The sequence below is a fragment of the Saccopteryx leptura genome, chromosome 3, assembly GCF_036850995.1.
Source record: "Saccopteryx leptura isolate mSacLep1 chromosome 3, mSacLep1_pri_phased_curated, whole genome shotgun sequence".
Lineage (NCBI taxonomy): Eukaryota > Metazoa > Chordata > Mammalia > Chiroptera > Emballonuridae > Saccopteryx > Saccopteryx leptura.
In genome coordinates this window covers 371,919,143-371,939,396 of record NC_089505.1, presented here as the reverse complement: position 1 = coordinate 371,939,396, position 20,254 = coordinate 371,919,143, and the positions used below count along the sequence as shown (strand labels likewise).

The 20,254-nt window shown below is 59.6% G+C and overlaps 3 protein-coding genes across 3 annotated transcripts; 1 reads left to right on the top strand and 2 right to left on the bottom strand.

Moving 5' to 3' along the window:
* Nucleotides 1-1,628: 1,628 nt before the first annotated feature.
* Nucleotides 1,629-11,121, bottom strand: WDR97 (WD repeat domain 97). The gene is made up of 24 exons (XM_066372781.1): nucleotides 10,992-11,121; nucleotides 10,655-10,785; nucleotides 9,857-10,485; nucleotides 9,625-9,746; nucleotides 8,739-9,435; nucleotides 8,525-8,667; nucleotides 8,198-8,434; nucleotides 8,031-8,121; nucleotides 7,341-7,473; nucleotides 7,075-7,256; nucleotides 6,798-6,930; nucleotides 6,460-6,609; nucleotides 6,104-6,355; nucleotides 5,891-6,019; nucleotides 5,711-5,794; nucleotides 4,385-4,513; nucleotides 4,029-4,277; nucleotides 3,754-3,942; nucleotides 3,479-3,676; nucleotides 3,264-3,385; nucleotides 3,011-3,176; nucleotides 2,230-2,903; nucleotides 2,077-2,138; nucleotides 1,629-1,958 (listed from the first exon to the last, which is right to left on the bottom strand). The coding sequence occupies exons 1-24, from the start codon at nucleotides 11,119-11,121 to the stop codon at nucleotides 1,756-1,758; spliced, it is 5,235 nt and encodes a 1,744-aa protein (XP_066228878.1). The 3' UTR covers nucleotides 1,629-1,755.
* A 122-nt stretch (nucleotides 11,122-11,243) lies between these two features.
* Nucleotides 11,244-14,281, bottom strand: MAF1 (MAF1 homolog, negative regulator of RNA polymerase III). Its single transcript, XM_066379746.1, has 8 exons — nucleotides 13,936-14,281; nucleotides 13,052-13,177; nucleotides 12,814-12,942; nucleotides 12,573-12,738; nucleotides 12,335-12,456; nucleotides 12,134-12,253; nucleotides 11,867-11,998; nucleotides 11,244-11,754 (listed from the first exon to the last, which is right to left on the bottom strand). The coding sequence occupies exons 2-8, from the start codon at nucleotides 13,132-13,134 to the stop codon at nucleotides 11,733-11,735; spliced, it is 774 nt and encodes a 257-aa protein (XP_066235843.1). The 5' UTR covers nucleotides 13,135-13,177; nucleotides 13,936-14,281; the 3' UTR covers nucleotides 11,244-11,732.
* Nucleotides 14,282-14,465: 184 nt separating this feature from the next.
* SHARPIN (SHANK associated RH domain interactor) lies at nucleotides 14,466-19,718 on the top strand. The gene is made up of 9 exons (XM_066379745.1): nucleotides 14,466-15,194; nucleotides 15,517-15,691; nucleotides 18,316-18,435; nucleotides 18,514-18,655; nucleotides 18,744-18,834; nucleotides 18,916-19,069; nucleotides 19,148-19,266; nucleotides 19,350-19,478; nucleotides 19,563-19,718. The coding sequence occupies exons 1-9, from the start codon at nucleotides 14,997-14,999 to the stop codon at nucleotides 19,644-19,646; spliced, it is 1,212 nt and encodes a 403-aa protein (XP_066235842.1). The 5' UTR covers nucleotides 14,466-14,996; the 3' UTR covers nucleotides 19,647-19,718.
* The last annotated feature ends 536 nt before the right edge of the window (nucleotides 19,719-20,254 follow it).

Genomic DNA, 20,254 nt, shown 5'->3' with positions numbered 1-20,254 from the left:
AGGCACATATGAGAAAGCAATCAATGAACAACTAAGGGCCCTGGCCGGTTGGCTCAGTGGTAGAGCATCGGCCTGGCATGCAAGAGTCCCGGGTTTGATTCTCGGCCAGGGCACACAGGAGACACGCCCATCTGCTTCTCCACCCCTCCCCCTTTCCTTCCTCTCTGTCTCTCTCTTCCTCTCCTGCAGCCAAGGCTCCATTGGAGCAAAGTTGGCCCAGGTGCTGAGGATGGCTCTATGTCCTCTGCCTCAGGTGCTAGAATGGCTCCAGCTGCAACAGAGCAACGCCCCAGATGGGCAGAGCATCGCCCCCTGGTGGGCGTGTCAGGTGGATCCCGGTCGGGCTGTTTCCAACTTCAGAAAAATACAAAAAAAAAAAAAAATGAACTAAGGTCTCGCAACGAAAAACTGATGATTGATGCTTCTCATCTCTCTCCATTCCTGTCTGTCTGTCCCTATCTACCCCTCTCTCTGACTCTCTCTCTGTCTCTATAAAAAATAAATAAAATAAAATCAATAAAATATTTTTTTAAATGTTAAAGGTTACTTTACAAGAGCTGTACAAAGAACTCCCATATGCCCTTAAAAGAGACACCTCAAATTCCCAGCTTGCACCAATTATTCCCAATAATGACCTTTTAGCAGAGGGTACTGCCTACTGCCATGTCTTTTTAATCTTTGATCCAGAACAGCTATTCACTGTTTTAACTTTCATACCATGCCATTTACAGACCACTGACCAACTATTTTGTAGCCTGTCCCTTGATTTGCATTTGTCTGGTTGCCTCATGATTAGACTCAAGTTATTTATTTTTGGCAGGGATACCAGGGAGGTGAAGCTGGGTTCTCTCCATTGCATCCCATCAGGTGGCACAGTGTCCACTTGTCCCAGCACCGAAGATTTTTTTTGTTTGTTTGTTTTTGTTTTTGGAAGGAGAGGGGGAGGGGTGGAGAAGCAGATGGGCGCTTCTCCTGTGTGCCCTGGCCGGGAATCGAACCCGGGACTTCTGCACGCCAGGCCGACGCTCTACCACTGAGCCAACCGGCCAGGGCCAAGATGTTTTGATTGCTTAATTAAGGTGGAGTTATCCAGGCCTCTTTACTGTCAGTTTACTCTTTTTTTGCCTTTGCAGTTCACATTTTATAGGGAGATACATACTTTGAGACTATGTCAATATTTCATTCCTCATCTATGTTTCATGGCTAGTTTTTGAATGTATTGAGATTTTTCTCTGAATGATTACCATGATGGTTGCCAAAGGGCGATTTTCTGATTTCATCATTCATCAAAAAGCGTTCTTTTTCCCTGTTTGTTTATGTTGACAAGGACTCATGGATTCCTATTTTATTCAAAGAAATATGTTACTCCTATTATTTTCATTCTCCCCAGAACATCTGGCTACTTGCTGGCTGTTTAGTAACCCCTCCCATCTTGCCCCCTGTAATTGACTGAAAAATGTTAGCTGAGTGCCTGAGCAGAGACGAACCCACACTATGGGTCCCCGTCTGGGTACACAGGCCCAGCCTACCCGCGGGGCTGCCCCACCATGGGCTGACCACACCCCAGACCTTGTCCCATCCATTCCATCCAGCCAGACCTCCCTGCCCAGCCTAGTCGCCCCCAAAGATAGACATGGCATCCAGTTTGCTGGCGGGACTTTATTCCAGAGGTGACAAGTCGGGTGAGGAGCTGTATCCTAAGCCCATGCTGCAGGGAAGGAGAGGCTGGGAACAAGGTCAGGCCGCCCAGCCAGGTCAGGTGGAGTTGTCTGGGTCCGCCTGATCAGGCAGAAAGTAGCGCTGCAGAGCAGGCTGCAGGAGCAGGGGCGGCAGAGGACGGGCAGGCCTGGGCCAGCCCAAGGGGAAAGGCTGCAGTTCCACCCGAGGTAAAGGCAGCTTCAGCGTCCGGATGGAGCCGACGAGGGTGCGGCCCTCCCAACGCTGGGACAGCATCTGGCCTGCAGCCAGTGGGGGCAGTGAGGCCTACGAGGTGGGCGTCTTGGCCCTGGGAGACCCAGGCTGGGGTGGGCATGGCGGTAAAGCTCAGGTTCCAATCTCTACCCCTCTCCCACTCACCCTTCTGTCTCATCGGAGCTCTCCGGATCTTGGTCTCCTGAAGCCGCAGGATGGGGTCGGTCCTGGGGTTGGTAAGGAAGTGGGTTGGACTGAGCCAACCTCTCAGCCGCTCACTGGGCCCCGCCCCGGCCGTGTCCAGAGCCCTCCGCTCACCAGGGAGGGCTGGGCTGTGGCAGCACAGCGTTCCGCACCGGGGAGCGCGGACTCAGGCGCAGGCTCTCCGGCTCCTCCTGCAGGGAGCTCGGCCGTCGCGCCCGCTGCTGCTCGCAGAAGAAGTTGAGTGCGTCAATCGGCACCATGTCCAGTATCTTGGACTGTGACCACTCCATCTCCTCCAGCGGCAGCAGGTGGCCGAGCAGTCTGTCTGGCGCCGACAAACGCGGGTAGACCTCGGGCAAGGAGGAGAAGGGCAGCAGGATCTCTGAGAGGGCGCGGCGCGTGCGCCTGACACACCGCTGGGACTCCCAGGCGGCCGAACCTGGCTCCCCAGGCGAGGCCACCGGTGAGGGCATCCAGGAGCGAGCCACAGGTCTCGCAGAGATGTGAACAGGCGCCCCAGACACCGTGGAAGTCAGCGCCCGGGCTCCCTCAGACAGGGGCGGAAGCTCTGAGGCCTCGGAGACAGTGAGCAGCACCTTGGACAGCTTGGACTTGGCTGCTGACCGCTGCACGGTTTCCACCTGTGGGGGAGGTGAGCAGTGGAGAATGCTGTTCCTGGATCCCAACTGGACCCTGCTGTGGACTCCCATCCATGAAGGAGCAGGCAGATGCCAGAGAGATGCAGGGACCCGGGAAGATGGGTGCCTCAGAGCTAGAGTGAGGCTGAGAGCCCAGCGGCCTCATAGCTCTCCTCCCTCTCTGGACTTAGGGAAAGCCCTAGGAGGCCAGAGGCGTTCCCCTGGCAGGTGGTCCACCCCACCCCGCCCCACCAGACCTGCAGGTGGCTGATCAACTCCTCCAGTTTCTGGTCACAGCAACTACGCAGCGCGGCCTTGGAGGCCAGGTCCAGGTCCAGGTCTCGTACCCAGGTCATCATCTCCTTGCACAGGCCTTCTGGGTCCTGAAGGCCTAACCTCTCCAGCAGCTTCTTGAGCTCAGGCCTGTGATGGGCGAAGGCAGTTTTATCCTGAGGCTCAACCTGCCAACCCCAGCAAGTAGGCAAGACGGGCAGAGAGAGGGGGCCTCACCAGCAGTCGTCAGGGGAATAGAGAAAGTAGGACATGAGCTCCAACACGACCACGCGGGAATCCAGGGAGCAGGCCAGGAGCAACTGCAGCGCCAGCATCACGAACTGCTTCTCAATCCGGTCCTGAGAGCGGACAGGTGGAGCAGGGATTGGTGCTGCCGGAGGCTTGAAGCAAGGGGCCGGTGGCCCGGCCCGGTGGGCAGGGCTAGGGCGCACCTGGAGGCTGGGAGGCGGGTCCAGGTTGAGCAGGTGCACGAGGATGCCATGCAACCTGCCACAGAGCTCTCTGCTCACGTCCGGCATCAGACTCAGCAACGCCTGCAGGATGTGCACGCGGTCCTCCCAGGAGGCCTCCTCCAGCAGGTCTGTGAACCGCGAGGCCAGGCCGTCCACCGTGCCCACCTCGGGGTATGCCTGTGGGGACTAGACTGAGGCCCTGCCACCTCCACGATGCTCTCCCCCCAGAATGCTTCCCGGGCATCCCCCCGAACCTCCAGGGTGAAGATGGGGAACAGCTTTTTGAACCAGTTCTGGATGACAAAGAAGTGCAGAAACCGGGGCAGTTGGTCACACTGCTCTTCCCAGAGTGAGAGCCCATGCTGGTACCGCCGGCTGCCTAGGTAGGCCTCCATTCTGGCGGTGGTGTCAGCGGAGCTCCTCCTGGTCCGGGACTCGGAGCTCTGCAGAGGCGGCAGCAGCTGCGGGCCCCGCATCCCCCCCACCCGCAACCCCATGCTCCGGCTGCAGCCCTGCCCAGGGTGCCCACCTGAGCTGACGGTTCCTTGGACCCCGGCAGCTCCGGGGAGAGCTCCGTCTGGGGGCTCAGGGAGTCTGAGGCCCAGTCCAGATCCAGCTCCTCATCCTCATCCTCGTCCTCGTCCTCATCCTCCTCCTCATCCTCCACCTCATCCTTGTCCTTGTTCCCCTTCTTGCCCAACAGCTGAAGCAATTTCCGCCAGTTGGTGTGGTGCCGCCGGCTCGGTAACCACCACAGGCTGTCCCGGGGCTCCCCTGGCTGCAGAGGGGACAGCACGAGTGACCACTGGCATGCTGTGAGGACTTGGTGGCCCCTGCAGAGTCCTCTCTAGCCCCGTGGGGAGAGCCCCCAGCCCCAGCCCTTGCCTTGAGTGAGCCCTGGCTAGTGAGCTGGGCGAGGACTCCAAGGCCGCTGTCCTCCCCGGACAGCCACATCTGCTGCAGCACCACGGAGTTGGGGACCCAGCCTGGAAAGTGGATGGGTCTCAGCAGGTCCTAGAGAGGGGGAGCACAGCATGGTGGGCTGAGAACCGGAATTTTACCTCATCCCAGAGACCGTCTTGGTGAGCACCCCAGCCACTGGTGCAGCGCCCTGCCAGGTCTCCAAGAGCTGAACTGCCTCCCCTACCCCCCTGCCACCCCCACACACAACATACAGACATGCAGAGAGAGCCTTCAGAAACTGTGGTAGCTCATCAGGGAAATGCGGGCCATCCTGACTCCCCACATGCTCTCTCCACAGGACGTGGCCCCCAGCCCTGGACCAGGAGCATCCATAAGAAGCAGAGGTGAGGCCTGACCAGGCGGTAGCGCAGTGGATAGTGTCAGACTAGGACGCGGAGGACCTGGGTTCGAGACTCCGAGGTTGCCAGCTTGAGCGCGGGCTCATCTGGTTTGAGCAAAGCTCACCAGCTTGGACCCAAGGTCGCTGGCTCGATCAAGGGGTCACTCGGTCTGCTGTGACCGAGGTCAAGGCACATATGAGAAATCAATCAATGAACAACTAGGGTGTTGCAACAAAAAACTGATGATTGAGGCTTCTCATCTCTCTCCATTCCTGTCTGTCTGTCCCTATCTATCCCTCTCTCTGACTCTCACTCTCTAAAATATATATATATATATATATATATATATATATATATATATATATATATTAATAATAAAAGAAGCAGAGGTGAGGAGATTGGGGCCTTGAAGAGGAGCCATTCAGGGCTTGTGTATATGGTGCAACAGCTGGAAGGACCCATGTCACCTGGGCCAGGGTTAGTGCCAGATGTGTGCTGGGGGAGGCACAGAGACCTGTCTGGGTATCTCGAGTGGGAAGGCAGTGGATTGCGGGGGGGGGGCTCCTATGGGCTTCTGGTCCCCTGAAAGGAGGGGACTGTGGTCTCCCAGACTGTCCCTGGGAAAAGGCATGTAGGCACAACCAGGTAGTAGAGGCCTTGGCTTGCCCGGCACCTTCTCCGGAAGCCCCCAACCCCCTGGCAGCTGCTCCCAGAGCACAAGCAGTCAGGGCTACAGAACAGTGGCATCGAAACTGGGCAGGCAGAGGAGGGAACAGTGGTTAAGAGTTGCTGGTGGGTATGGCCCCCGGTCAGATTTGGACACAAGGGTTTGCAACAAAGGGAAGATGGTGTGCACAAGAAGTGGGGGTTCCTAGGGGGAGTTACCTCTGGAGAGCAAACGGCTCACCTTGTAGGGCTGCAGAGTGGCAGGGAAGAAGCCCCTGAGGTTAGAGAGGGGCTCTTTGGGCCGCCGTTCCAGCAGCAGAGGGACCTGGGGATGGGACAGGAGCACAGAGCTGAGCATAGACTCAGCAGCCCTGCAGCTCTGCCTTAGGTGGGCGGCGTCCTGCCTGCCTGGGCCCCTCACCCTGTGCCGCAGGTGAGAAGCCGGTGGTGGTTCCTGGGCCGCAGGCCTCTCCTGGCAAAGCTGCTCTGACTGCAACTGCAGGTCCAGACTGAGGCCCAGGGAGGAGCTCAGGGAGGAGCAGACCAGCAGCTGAGGCACAGGAGGAGTCGTCACAGGGTGGGGGGCAGGGTCCCAAGGTCAGGGGAGAAGGCTGTCAGGGGTGCGAGGCCTCACCTGGGACGCCCTGCTGTGTACCCACCGGTGGATGGGTTGAATGGGCAAGGTGACCTGGGGAGGGCGGGCAAAGCGCTGGCCCAGTGCCCCCGAGTCCTGTGATGGAGGCAGGGCTTTTGGCGCTGTGGGGGCTTCAGTGCGGACCCCGAGAGTGGGGGCAGCTCTGGGCAGGGTGCATCCATCCCAGGTTTCTCTTTCCGCTGTGAGTGTCATGGTGTTCCACTGCTGGGACTCTGTTCCAGAAGGCATGCCCTGGGAGGCAGGGCAGGCAAGGCAGGCAGGTGGTGTCAGAGGCCCGGACAAAGGGCGTGACCTGACGGAGTCAGGGCTGGTGCTGGGGGAGGCATCCCACCCACCATCAGGGCTGGGCCGTAGATGAGGTGCAGGTAGTTGTCAAAGGCCTCCTGCTGCTGCTGCCAGGAGGGAGGGGGCTGGGCGGCTGGAACCACCTGCTCCAGTCTCAGCTGCTGAAGGTCTTGGTTCCGGGCAACAAAGGCTTCCATATCCTGGGGTAGGGGTCAGGGGTCAGGGGCCAGGGGTCAGCCCATTCTTCCTGGAGCCTTGCCATATGCTGCCCAGAGAACCACAGTGACCCCAGGAAGGCCCCAGGGACTGAAAGGGTGTGGCCCAAGCCTGGGCAAGGGTCAGAGCTGTGGGCCTTGGGGTGGAAAAGGGGGTCAGGACCCCACCCTACCTCCTCTAACAGTGGCTGCTGAGGTGCTGCCGTCTGGCCATGGATGGAAGGCAAGGCTGTGCTGCAGACAGGGATGAGGACAGGCGGGACACTAAGAGGCATTACCAGTGGGATAAGGATCCAGGAGCGTGGTCAGGCCCCTGATATATTGGGCACAGGAGACAGGAGTGGGGATGCAGCAGGGGGATCTGGGGATAGGACAGGGCTGGGACAGGGCCGGAGTGGCCCCAGGTGCCTGGGAGCCCTGAGATCTCATGCTGGGGGTAGGCAGCCAGACCTTGAGCCAGGAGAGCAGGGTGGGGGCCTCTGGGACAGCTCAGAGGGCCTGTTGGCAGACCTGAGGCTAGCCACCCCATGTAGGTCGGCAAGCCTCCGTAGCTGGGCGGAGGTCAGTGACTCCCGGTTGGTCAGTGGCAGTGGAGGGTCATCTACCACATCAGGGACCCTCTGGCACAGCTTCTGAGCAGAGAAAGAAGCCTGGAGCCTAGGAGGCTAATCTCCCTGCAGCAGCCCCACCGCGCACACCCTGTGCTCACTGCACACCTTAACCAAGTAGGCGGTGGGCAGGTAGAGTCTGTGGGATACCAGGCAGAGGCGGGAGCCCAGGGCCAGCACCAGGTCCCCACTGTTGTTGCAGAAAGTCAGGGCCTGAGGGGCTCCATTCAGCTGCATGAGCCTGGAGGGGTGTCCAGGGTAAAAGTCCAGCCCTGCTCCAAAGAGTAAGAAACAGAAGCAAGGCCCTGGCTGGTTGGCTCAGTAGTAGAGCATTGGCCCGGCATGTGGAAGTCCCAGGTTTGATTCCCAGCCAAGACACACAGGAGAGGTGCCCATCTGCTTCTCCCTCTCCTTCCTTTCTGTCTCTTCCCCTCCCACAGCCAAGGCTCCATTGGAGCAAAGTTGGCCCGGGCGCTGAGGATGGCTCCATGGCCTCTGCCTCAGGCGTTAGAATGGCTCTGGTTGCAGGAGAGCATCGCCTCCTGGCGGGCATGCTGGGTGGATCCTGGTCCAATGCATGCGGGAGTCTGTCTCTGCCTCCCGCTTCTCACTTCCGGGGTTAAAAAAAAAAAAAAAAAGATAAAAAATGGAATAGAAGCAGCAGGAGGGGCAAGGCCTCTCTTCCTTGTTCAGCTGGTAGGCTCTGTTGGGGGCAGAGGTAGGGGACCCCAGCTGACTGTCCCCAAGCTCCCAGCTCGGCCCTTTCTCCCTCCCTCCCTTCTCGGGACCCCAGCCCACCGCAGCAGGCGGTTATCCGCAGTCCAGATTCGGATGGTGCAGTCCAGGCTGGAGGAAGCATAGAGCTTGAGCGTGGGACAACAGCACAGACCTGGGGGGCCAGGGCTCAGGGTCAGGACCCAGGGCCCTAGGGTAGCCTGGACTTCGCCTTTGCCCTGCCCCATTACCGGTGATGTGGTCCGTGGGGTCATCCTGGGGCCGGTGGTCATAGCGCTCCCTGCTGTTCAGGTTAAACTGCACCAGACCATAGGTGGCGCTGTCCGCGTCCTCAAAGCCCACGGTAACCCACTTCCCCAGCACACAGAGCACCGGGGCAGGGTGGCAGCAGGAGAAGGTACGCAGCAGGCTCAGGCTCTCCTCGGCGTAGGGGAAGACTCGCCACATCTTTACTGTCAAGTCTCCGCCTACCAGGCAGGGCAGGAGCCAGGGCTGGGCCTTTGGGGGTTAGGAAAGGACTCCCTGCAGGCTCTGGGATGTGTGTGGGAAATACTGACCCGAGGAGACGATGCTGTTCCAGGTAGCTGCAATGGCATTGACCGGGCCTGGGCTGTGCGCCTCTGTCTGGAAGACAGTCTTCAACGTGTGCCACTCGAGCACCGACAGTGTGCCGTCCGTCTGTCCCACCACAGGCAGGTACCTAGATGTGACAATTAGCTGTTGGCGCAGGCCCTATAGTCTCGCCCCACCCTCGCTGTCTCTGACACCAACCGGTTCTTATCCTTCCAGGCCGGGATGTTGCTGGGGCCCAGCTCGCCCCCACGCTGGCGCACAATCTCCCAGCTGGCAAACGCGCTGCTGGGGTTGGTGAGGTGGCTGTAGAGATGCAGGCAGCAGGGCCTGGGCGCTGGGGGCGGCGGTGGGCGCACGCGGTTCAGGACGCGCATGGGGCAGCGTGCCGCGTTGGCACTCACGAGGTGTCCGGTGCGCGTCAGCAGCCACAGCGCTTCGCGCGGCAGGCAGTAGGCCACTGCAGCCGCGCAGTCCTCAGGCTCTAGCAGTAGCGCGCTCACGGTGCGCCCGGTCACAACTGACACTAGGTAGACTGAGCCATCCGTGCATGCGCACACGAGGCGCTTGGGCAACGGCGTGTGCGGGGGCAGGTGCAGCGCAGGAGCCACCTGCAGGTGGCATACCGGCGCCGACAGCTGTGCCAATGGCGAGTAGAGCTCTCGCAGGCGCCAGAGCTCCACGCTGCCCGAGTGCAAGGAGAGCACAGGCCAGCCAGGACCAGCAGGCGCCAGCAGGTGGTTCACATACCCTGACTGCACGCCCTGGCCCCAGCAGCTCAGCGTCACTTCACCTACCTGTGCCTCCGCCTGCAGGTCCCACGTACGAAGTGTCCCATCCTGCGAGGCTGAGAGCACCAGGGATGTGTTTGGGAGCACAGCCAGAGCTGTCACCGGGCCTGCGGGAGAAGGAGCACCCGTCACTTGGGCACACAGGGGACTAAGGGAAGGAAAAGTTGTCAGCTCACATGAGGACCAGCACAGAGAAGGGTGGCCCAAGCTGGCAGAAATTCTAGACAGCCCAGAGCTCTTGAAGGTGGAGTGGGGATAGATGGGCCTCACTCAGGAGCCACCGGGGTGTGGTGCACCTGTGTGGCCCACGAACACCATCCGGATCTGCCAGTCAGCCTCCCACACCTTCACCGTGCTGTCTCTGGAAGCCGTCACCATGGCCTCGGCCTCTCCGCAGTAGACCAGGTCAGAGATGATGCTGGGGGGAGGGGGGGGGGTGGGGGAGGCCCAGATGACTCAGCATCCCCTCGTGTGAGCATGCCTATGCCCTTGCTGTAACTGGCCCCCCCATCCTTGGGCCCCCCCTACGTTTTGTGAAGATCCCGGCGCACATCTGTGATAGCCCAGGTGTGGAGATCAAAGGTGAGCACGGTGGAGCCGTAGGCTGCAAAGCAGTGCGGGGCATGGTGGGGAGCCAGGGGCCCCAGAGCCAGACGTTCCAGTGCGTGGGTGCAGCTTGGTGGAGGCTGCAGAGGTGACCCATGTGGCATCAGACAATGACCCCCTAAATGGAACTTCCAGAGTGCCAGGCCACCGCCTTTCTCTGCCACTATCAGCAGCCCCAAATCAGGCACTGGCAGGCAGCAGATGGGCTCACCGTGGAGTGCCCTAACCACCCCTGGCTCACTAAGCCACAGCAGGCTGAGGTCTGGCCTTAGGATGGCCAGCTTTGTGGGACCCCAGCCCACAAAGCGGCCCCCAGAGCCCAGCGGGCCCAGCAGGGCCACCAGCCCTGTGAGTGCCACAGGAGACAGCAGCTTCTCATGCGGCCAGCCATCTTCTCTGTGCAGGTGCAGGTGGCCAGCACCGTCCAGCACCACGAAGCGTTGACCCACCGGGTCCTGCGCCACTGAGCACAGCCCAGCTGCCACCTCCAGGCGGCGCAGTGGCTCCAGTCCATGTGTCATGCGAGCCACACGCAATTCGGATTTCTTTTCCTGTGGGCCGAGGTGGGCGGGCCAGCAGTCAACTTGGGGGGACCCAGGAGAGGCAGTGCCCCAGCCTAGGGGAGCCAAAAAGATTGGCTGGGATCATGCCAGGAACCCTTGGGAAAGAACTGGGCTAGGAAAGAGGTCTCTCCGGGCAGGTGCCACGGGCCAGTCGCACCTTTTCCACAAAGCTGTGGAGGCTTATACGCAGAAGCAACCACAGCTGGCGGGCACGGGTGCTCGCAGTCATGTTTTGCCACGGTGAGCTCCCGGTAAAGAGCTGTGAGACTGGTTCCGAGGTCGATCGCTCTGTGCCAGGGGTGGAAATGCTGTCACTGTGTGTGTGGCCTTGGGCCCCCACCCCTGGAGGTTGTGGGCAGCTAGGGGCCTTCCAGAGGGCCCTGTGGGTTCTGGGACTGCCTATGGAGCATTGCGTCCCTGGTGGAAAGAGCCCGTGCCTGAGTGAGGGATGCTTTTCGGCAGGCCAACTTGAAGGCCAGGCCAAGCCCCCTCACCATTCTTTTCTTTGAGCAGCCCGGGGTCTGGGATGGAATAGCTGTCAGCATCATAGATGTCTGGATCCAGAGTCAGGTTGTCGCTTTCTACTGAAAAGGGGTTGTCTGCATCCAACACATCTGTCTCCATTTTGGCTGCTGCAGATAGGGGCGGCTCAACAGCCCAGACCACCTGTTGCTAGGATACCAGGGGACGCATGCCCCGCCCCTGACGCATGCCCCGCCCCCATCCTCACTGACGCCAGATCCACAATAAGTCACATAAAACTTTATTGGAAACAAAACAAGCTGCAGCAAAGTGACACTCAGTGCACGCTGCCCAACGGGCGAGGGGGTGGGTACAGGTGAGCGCCAAGAGCTGGCCCAAGCCTAGGGCAGATGACCGTTGGGACCTGCTTGCTAGGTCTTGGGCCCTTTGGGCTGGAGTGTACAGGACCAGGCCAACTCCATACAAAATACAAAAATAAACTCTGTGGTCCAGCCGCCCCTGCCAGTATCGGTCCATTTGGGCAGAGCAGTGGCTCTTGCCACCAGGCCCTGTGCTGTCTGTCCCATCCAGTCACAATTTGGGCAGCAGAGCCTGTGGGGACGAGTGGCCATCCATAGGCTGGGACCAAAGGGCTAGGTGGGCAGGGCTGGAGCTGTGGCAGTGCCAGGGTCTGGCCAGAAGCTGGTGAGACCCGGGGGCCCCTCAGGTACTGGTTGAAGCTGGATGAAGCTGGGGGCCTCTGTTCCTCCTCCTCACATACAGATTACTGGGACCCTAGGCAGAGGGGGACACACAGCTAGCTTTGAGGAGCTCTCAGGAAACCGGGCAAAGGGGTTCCGCACTGTCCTGCCCACCCCCCTCCAGCTCTGGCACCACCATTACACACCTGTCCTCCATGGCTCTGGGCTCTTCGGGTCCGCCCTCACTGCCTCCACCTCTGAGTTCTTCCTCCTCCTCCTCCCCCCCCAGCTCCATGTCCAACTCAGTGCCCACCTCCGAGGCTGTGTACGTAGATCCGCTAGGGGGTGGGGTGGGAAAACAGTCTTAGGAGTGTCTACCCTGGCCTGCTGCTGACCCCAGGGAGGATGTCCAGGGAGAACAGTCAGGAGTGGGGTGGGCCAAAAGGGAGCTGGGGGAAGGGACAGACACCCACCTGATGGAGCGACAGCTGAAGAAGACAATCCGTTTAAGCCGCTTGTTGTAGAAGAAGTAGTTAAAGGACCAGAGGCTGCCATCCTCCCCAAAGGGGTCTGAGTCCAAGTCCGGGTTGTAGCTGGGTAGTGCAGGGAAAGATGGAAGTGAGGTCCCAGGTGCCACGCCTACCTAGTGCCCACGGGCAGGGATGCCAACCCACCTGTAGATGTCACATTCGGCCAGGCAGATCTCCTCGTCCACCGCATCCCACAGCTGCGGCTTCAGGGCCTTAAAGTCCTCCCGCACCGCTGAGAACAGACTGCAGTTGACCGCATTCACCACCTAGGATGGTCACAGCTCAGGCTGACCAGGTACCAGGACAGCAGGCATGGGGCCACGGAAAACGGGGGGAGGGCAGTGGGGTAGCTGTGGGTCCCTCCTCTCCACCCAACCCTCACCCAGCTGAGGCTGGGCTCCCGGCTGAACTCGTGGCTTCGGGCAGTGCTGAAGTCATAGTCGGGGCGGAAGGACTCGTTGAGAGTGGCGATCAGATAGAACAGGGTCTTGCGGCTGCACTTGTCGCTGAGGGGGCTCTCGTCCTCGCCACCTTGGCTCTTGCTTAGTCTGCACAGAGAAACATCAGCCCAGTACTGCCCAGCACCCCACGGCCCCCCGTGGGCAGGCCCTGCCCCAGCTCACCTGCTGGGGCTGAGGCCCGAGGTCTGGGGTGGGGACAGTGCCTCCAACACGTGTGGTTGACCCTCCTGGCAGAACTGCTTGAACATGTGTTTGTCGTCTCCTGCCATCTTACATGAGTAGCTCTCAATCCTGTGGGAGGCAGGTGGGGCTGTGAAGCATGCCACCCCCAGGGTTCAACTCAGGGCCAGGACAGAGTGATCTCTCAGACATCAGCCCCTACCTAGGGCCCTGCCCTCACCTGCCGATGATGTGGGCATCTCCTGTCTCCACGGTCAGCTGTGAGTTGATAGCCTCAAAGCTCGAGTTCTCCAACAGCTTCATGTCCTTAGAGAGGGGGTCCTCTGCTGCGAGGAGCTAGTACTGCCTGAGGACGGGAAGCCAGCCCATGGAAATCTGGCCCCAGGACCTCCACCTTCAGGCCCCTCTCCCATAAACGGAGCCAAGGTAAACAAGCTGGGCCCCTCCCATAACCTGCTCTCAAGCCCTCAACACAGGTGGAGAAATTATGAGATCCTATTGCTTGAGGGGCAAGCCCAGGGCCCAGCCCAGCCACGCCACGCCCCCTGCACCTCATTCGAGTTCTGGGGCCAGGCTGCGGGGCCCACGGGGTGTCCTGCTCAGTGTGGGGCTGCTGGTTTAGTCTCTAACACTCCCAACCCGACAGAAGGGCCCGTGAAGGGACTCCCGCGACGGCCCGACTCCTCAGCCAAGGTAAGAGCCCGTACGCAGTTAAAAACCAGAACACCTGGGGCTCGGGCCCGCGGTCACCTGGACGCGGCGATCCTCCCTGCTCTACGGGATGCTTTCTGGCATGGGGGGGAAGAGGAAACCTGTAGGCTCCTCCGTTCTTCTCCAAAAGTGTGCCTAGTTCCTTCGGGAGCGAAGGGTGGCCCCACGGCCCCCGAATGGCCTATCCGCGGGCTGCTAAGGCACTCCAGCGTCCGCTCCGCAGAGCCCTCTTCCCCGCCCCGGCCTATCAGAACCCCAGCCTAGCCACGGCGAACTACAAGTCCCAGGAGACCGTGCGCTCCCGGAAGCGCGCACGCGGGAGGCCTGCTGGGGGATGTAGTCCTGGAGGCCCCAAAACGGCACCGGACACCGGGCGGACACCTACCCACCTACCTGCTTGCGCTACGCTCTGTCTGGCCCAGCAGGACCAGGCCGGGTCAGGTCGGTTGGCGTCGGTACGGGTGAGAAGGCGGTGCGGACTTCGGACTGCGCGAGATCTTCAGGACCGGAGGGCGGCGCCGCGGCCTTCGCTGGGGCCGCACTGTATCCGGGGAAAGAAGCTCCGCGGCGACATCCCGTTACTCCCGGCCCTGCCGGCCCATCCGGGCTGCCACCGCAACATAGCCTCGCCTCTGCACGGCGTCTGGCTATCGCGAATGACCTGCCCGCCGACCGCCGCAGATCGCTCCAGCTACCTGGAGAGCGACCGACCGACCTCTGCCTCCCCCGGCTGGACAACAACAAGCGCTCGCAAGGGCCGGCCTTACACCTCTGAATGGCAGGCTCAAGCTGCCGCGATCTAGAGCTCGGAGAGCCATTGGTGATGTTACCCGCCACTCAGTCCTGTCTTTTTAACTACTGGCTGCAGCACCTGTCTGTCACTCTCCTGGGCCCGAAGCCATTTTCCTTCTAGAGCTCATTGGCCACGGCCCCTCGTCTGCCCCGCCCTCGGTGGCTGCCCGCGTTCCCAGAAGGGGTTGATGGACCTGCGCTGTGTGGGCGGGCAGAGCAGCAAGGGCGGGAGGCGGGGCTACAACCTGAAAGGCCTTGGTACGGCGTCCAGTTGTCACCCCTCTAGTGACACATCTCTGGTGGATACGGACCACCCGGTTGCAGCCCACGCCGGCCCAAGCCTCTAGGACGAAGGTCCCGCTCCCGCCTCCCAGTCTTGGCCGGCCTTTCCGTCCCTAACACTTTGCCTGGCGTAGCAAGCCTGCAGGCCCAGCCCGTGCCCGGAGGCACTTGGACCTTGTAAATCCTGGGCAAAGCCAGAGAGGGTCAGCCTCGCCAACTCGCCCCTGTCACCACCACCACTGCCACCCACCCTGGTCTCCGACACGCTGCCTGCATCCGGAACTCCCGGCTTGCGGCCCCGGTTTCCAGCCGGCGCAGGCGCTCTGTGGCCCCAGCTCACGGAAGCAGACTCGGAGGGCCGAGAGACGGCCGGACCGGAGATGGCGCCGCCAGCGGGCGGAGCGGCGGCAGCCACGGGCCAAAGTTCGGCCGCGGTGTTGCTGACTGTGCACGCTGCGGTGAGGCCGCTGGCCGCAGGGTCGGACGCCGAGGCACCACTGCGGAGGTTGCAGCTGAGCGCGGACCCCGAGCGGCCCGGGCGCTTCCGGCTGGAGCTGCTGGGCGCGGGGCCCGGCGCGGTAAGTGGGAGGGGAGCGGGCGCGCGGCCTAGCGGCCAGGCGGGCTGGATCCGGCGCGGAGCCGAAGGCCAGGCCCCACTGCTTGCCTGCTGAGTTCCCTGGAGCAGTTCACTTTCCCTTGCTTCCATTGCCTTCTCTGTAAATGAGGATAACGCTGGCATTTTCCTTTGTAAGACTACTAGGAGAGTTTCTTAAGATAATGAGTCTTAAAGAGTTTAGAACAGCGTAAGTGGCCTACAAATGTAATGTCGTAAGCCTTTGACAATCATGCCATATGTGCTGGGCGGGGGGAGACATGAGCCTGGACTCTCCCCATCCTCAGGTCAGTTTGGAATGGCCCTTGGAGTCAGTCTCCTACACCATCCGAGGTCCCATCCAGCATGAGCTGCAGCCTCCACCAGGAGGGCCTGGGACCCTCAGCCTGCACTTCCTCAACCCTCAGGAAGCTCAACGGTGGGCAGCCCTGGTCCAAGGTGCTACGGTGGAGGGACAGAATGGTCAGTGCCCCGGAGCAAAGATTCGTTTGGTTGGCCAGGGACTGTGCTGGGAGTAGCCCTGGCCTGCCAGGCCTGGATGGTGGATGTAGTGGGGAAAGCTGGGCCTATCTTACCCGCTGCTGGTGTTCTGGGAAGGCTCTATGAGAACACAGAGAAAAGGAACAGAACCCAAGAGCTGGAGCCAGGAGCACCAGATAAGTGTAGAGGGGCAAAGCAAGCAAGCGCTCAGGACCTGGGTCAGAAAGAATACACTGTATCAAGCCTGACCTGTGGAGGTGCAGTGGATAAAGTGTCGACCTGGAACGCTGAGGTTGCTGGTTCAAAACTCCACACTTGCCTGGTCAAGGCACATATGGGAGTTGATGCTTCCTGCTCCTCCCCCCCGCTTCTCTCTTCTCTCCTCTCATTCTGAAAATAAATAAATAAAATCTAAATAAATATATATATATATATGAAGTATTTCAATTGTCAGACATGAGCTCTTTCCATTTTAGAAAAAAAAAAGACACTATATCAAGAGCAATGGGAAGGTATTCAGTGGGCGAATGACAGACTCAGATTTGAGCTCCTTAGGTGGTACCTGTATTCCTAGGGTACCGTGTAGATAGGACTGAAGAGAAGGATGTTTCCAGAGATGCTTAGGAGATGGAATTGGCTGGGTTTTGTGGCTGTTTGGATGGAGGAGTTAGTAGTTGAGACAGAAAGATGAGAGACCAAATACCCTTGGACTACCAGAGACAGTGAGCATGTTTGAGAGGACATGGAGGTGGCCCAGTTCTTACACTGTTTTTTTTGTTGTTGTTGTTGTTTTTTGTATTTTTCCAAAGTTAGAAGCAGGGAGGCAGTCAGACAGACTCCCACATGCGCCTGACGGGGATCCACCCGGCAGGCCCACCAGGGGGCGATGCTCTGCCCATCTGGGGCGTCACTGTTGCAACCAGAGTCATTCTAGCCGCTGAGGCAGAGGCCATGGAGCCATCCTCAGCGCCCAGGCCAACTTTGCTCCAATGGAGCCTTGGCTGCGGGAGGGGAAGAGAGAGACAGAGAGGAAGGAGAGGGGGAGGGTGGAGAAGCAGATGGGCGCTTCTCCTGTGTGCTCTGGCCAGGAATTGAACCCTGGACTTCCACACGCTGGGCCGATGCTCTACCACTGAGCCAACTGGCCAGGGCCCAGTTCTTCTTCTTCTTCTTTTTTTTTTTTTGTTTTTAATGTAATTTTTATTGAGATATAATTTTTTAAAATTAATTTTAATGGGGTGACATTGATAAATCAGGGTATTATGTTCAGAGAAAACATCTCCAGGTTATTTTGACATTTGATTATGTTGCATACCCATCACCCAAAGTCAAATTGTCTTCCGTCACCTTCTATCAGGTTTTCTTTGTGCCCTCCCCAGGGCCCAGTTCTTACACATTCATGGGGAGTGGGGATTAGGTGGATCTGGGCTGGAGGTCTGGAGAGGTCAAGACTGAGGGTAGGAAAGGTTAACCAAGGTCAGCAGGAGAAGTGAAGAGAGAGGAGAGTCATACAGGCAGACAGTGCACTAGAGAAAGAGCCCCCAAATGCATCAGAAGAGCTGTGGCGGAGTCGGAAGAACACCATACAAGGTGATGTGAGGAAGGCCCAGACAACACACTGCATTTGCAGAGGGAATAAGACTTTTCATTCACTCACTCACCAGGTGTGTACTCAGTACCACTCTGGACTAAGCACTCCTTTAGGCCTTGAAGATTTAGCGTAAATAAAACTTCAAACCTCGGAGCTTGCAGTTCTAGAGGCGAAGCAGACATATAAAATGAGTACGTAAAATTCTGTCAGATGGTGGAAGGGATGGGAGTGCTGGGGAGGAGGCAGTGCAGGCCTCATTAAGGTGGCACTGAGTGAAATTTGTAAATTGAGGTGTGACCCGTGTGGCCAGAGAGTAGTGGGTACACAAACCCTGAGGCCAGAGCATGAGCCCAGGCTGGGCCAGGCCTGCTGCTGGGTGCTTGGGAGCCAAGCTTATCTCGGCTCAGTTCTGAGGGCTTGAGCTGCCTCAGCGCTGGGTGGGCTCGGCCTCAAGTGGAAGGAAAGAGGAGAAGGCAACAGTGGCCAACTCTGTAAGGACCCCCCAGGGCAGACAGAGGCCCAAGAGGGTTTGTTTGGAATGGGAGCGGTCTGAGATCGTCTTTGGTGAGGCAATGGAGGTTCCTGAGGGCGCTAAGAAGAGGCCTGCTGACTGCAGGGCTCCTGTCACCTGCTGTTTCTGCTGTGAGGTCAAGAGAGCATCCCTCGCTGGTTGAAAGGGACTGTGGAGGCCAAGAAAAGTGGCCTGGCCTTTGTTGAGGGACACAGGTGGGACTGGACATCCGAGTGTCCAGAGGACTCGAGCACAAGTGCAGCTACAGCTCTGAGAGGATTCAGCAGGGACCTGAGGGGTCCCTTAGCTCTTCTAAGGGCCAAGGCTTGCGAGAAAGCCTGGCTTGAAGTGTGGCCGAGGTAGGGCCTGGGCATGGGCCGAGGTGAGGAGAGAGGAGGCAAAGGTGTTAGAAACCTGAGGTCAGAGAGCACAGGCCTAGGTTAGTACTTGGCTGGGAGGCTGGATCTCCGGAGACCACCAGCCCACCCACATCTTCCCTCCTAGGCAATGATAGCGTGCCTCCAGTCCTGGGCCCAGGAACATACCCTGTTTCTCCACCCAGTCCCAAGGCCCCCCAGCCCAAGGTGGATGTTCCCTCGAGTCCTGGAGACTTGATGGACAAAGGTAAAGGCAGGTGGCTGGAGGGGGCTGGGGCAAGCAGTCATGCCCAGGTGTAATGGTGCACTCACTGTTTCCTTACAGAAGAGTTAGCAGGGCGCCTGGCCCAGGCCATTGCGGGTGGGGACAAGAAGGGGGCAGCCCAAGCAGCAGCCATCCTGGCCCAGAATCATGTGGCCCTCAGTGTCCAGCTCCAGGAGAGCTGTTTCCCTCCTGGCCCCATCAGGTGAGACCTGGGACTTGGTCCTCACCCTACCCTGCCAGCCCTCCCAGGTACCCCATCATTCATTTTCCCCACCTACATTCTGGCCCAGGCTCCAGGTCACGGTAGAAGATGCTGCGTCCTCAGCCCATGTCTCGCTGCAGGTCCACCCCCACTGCACCATCTCAGCCCTCCAGGAGCAGGTGAGCACAGGGGCTGGGGACCCTGCTGGTGGTGGAGACCCTGGTGACAGTGCGTGGCCCTGAGGCTCTGTCTGGCTGCAGGTATTCTCGGAGTTTGGCTTCCCACCAGCTGTGCAGCGCTGGGTCATCGGGCAGTGCCTGTGTGTGCCTGAGCGCAGCCTGGCTTCCTATGGGATCTGGCAGGACAGGGACCCTGCTTTCCTCTACCTGCTCTCAGCCCCTCGAGATGCCCCAGGTTAGTCCTTGATGGGGGTGGGGTGAAGAAGGTGGGCTGTAGCCTGACACACCCTGAGCCCCACCGCCTCTACCACAGAACGCAGCTCTAAGCGCCCACCGAAGGTGGATGGTGAACTAGGCCGCCTGTTCCCTCAGTCGTTGGGGCTGCCCCGAGCCCCTCAGCCAGCCAGCTCCAGCTTCCCCAGCCCCCTTCAGGTAGGCAAGGGCCCAGGTCTGGTGGTCTTGGGCCGTGGTGGACTTTGGAAAGAAGGGGTCAACAACTGTCCTCCCCTCCCCAGCCCGGCTGGCCCTGCCCTTCCTGCACCTTCATCAATGCCCCGAGCCGGCCTGGTTGTGAGATGTGTAGCACCCAGAGACCCTGTGCTTGGGACCCCCTTCTGACAACCTCGGCCCAGCAGTCACCAATGGTACTAGAGGCAGGGGAGGGGAGGGAATGGGGTGGGGGAGTATAGCAGAACAGCAAAGTGACCCATTTCCCCCCCCACCCTCAGGTCACAAGGAGAGAGGATGGCCCTTCCCTTCCAGGTCCGAGATCCCTGGATGCCCTTCTGAACCTCTCAGGGGACCTCCACTGACTGTTCCCTGGGGACAGCCAGAGTTGGGGGGAGTAGCCATGAGCCATACTCATTAAAGATACTTCTGAACCAGCTGAGTGCCCCCACTTTGTGTGGACCAGGCTGCTGGGAGGATGGGAAGGTGGGTGGTCACACCCTAGAATCCTGACAGAGGGGGTGGGGCCTGGCCCTCAGCCAGAAAGGCTCCCCAGCTGGGTCCAGGTCACTACTGAAGAGCTTACTCGGACTTAAAGTCCCAATTTCTCTCTACACCCCCGAGCTTATAGAACACCCCCACACACCCTGGCTGCTGCTGACTGAGCAAGGGCCCTGTGTGAGCCCACCCCCAGCTGACCATGCCAACCCTTATCCACCTGGAGCCCCTCTGGCATGCCCTCTTCTCTTTTCTCCCACTAAGCTCTCTGCCCTCGTAATTGGCTACCAGCTAGGATGCCTTCCAGTCCCTTCTTGGGGACAAGAAAAGCTTAGAACTAAGACCTCTGTTCTGCTGCTAATGCAACATGTCCATGACCCTCCTAACACTGAGATCCTCAGCTGTCCTGCCCCCAGCCAGCTGCTGCATGAACCGTCCTGCTTGCTGGCTGATCTGGACCCAGCCCCAGCTGCTA

Bases quoted from the DNA above. Each gene is read 5' to 3' on its own strand.
- SHARPIN (XM_066379745.1), top strand. From the start codon at position 14,997: ATGGCGCCGCCAGCGGGCGGAGCGGCGGCAGCCACGGGCCAAAGTTCG. The intron at 15,195-15,516 runs GTAAGTGGGAGG...CCCCATCCTCAG, and splicing joins TGGGCGCGGGGCCCGGCGCG to GTCAGTTTGGAATGGCCCTT. The intron at 18,436-18,513 runs GTAAAGGCAGGT...GTTTCCTTACAG, and splicing joins TGGAGACTTGATGGACAAAG to AAGAGTTAGCAGGGCGCCTG.
- WDR97 (XM_066372781.1), bottom strand. From the start codon at position 11,121: ATGGAGACAGATGTGTTGGATGCAGACAACCCCTTTTCAGTAGAAAGC. The intron at 10,786-10,991 runs GTGAGGGGGCTT...CCCCTGGCACAG, and splicing joins GCTGCTCAAAGAAAAGAATG to AGCGATCGACCTCGGAACCA. The intron at 6,356-6,459 runs GTGGGTGGGATG...CCTGCCTCCCAG, and splicing joins TCTACGGCCCAGCCCTGATG to GGCATGCCTTCTGGAACAGA.
- MAF1 (XM_066379746.1), bottom strand. From the start codon at position 13,134: ATGAAGCTGTTGGAGAACTCGAGCTTTGAGGCTATCAACTCACAGCTG. The intron at 12,457-12,572 runs GTGAGGGTTGGG...TGACCATCCTAG, and splicing joins GGGAGCCCAGCCTCAGCTGG to GTGGTGAATGCGGTCAACTG. The intron at 11,999-12,133 runs GTGGGTGTCTGT...CCCACCCCCTAG, and splicing joins TTCAGCTGTCGCTCCATCAG to CGGATCTACGTACACAGCCT.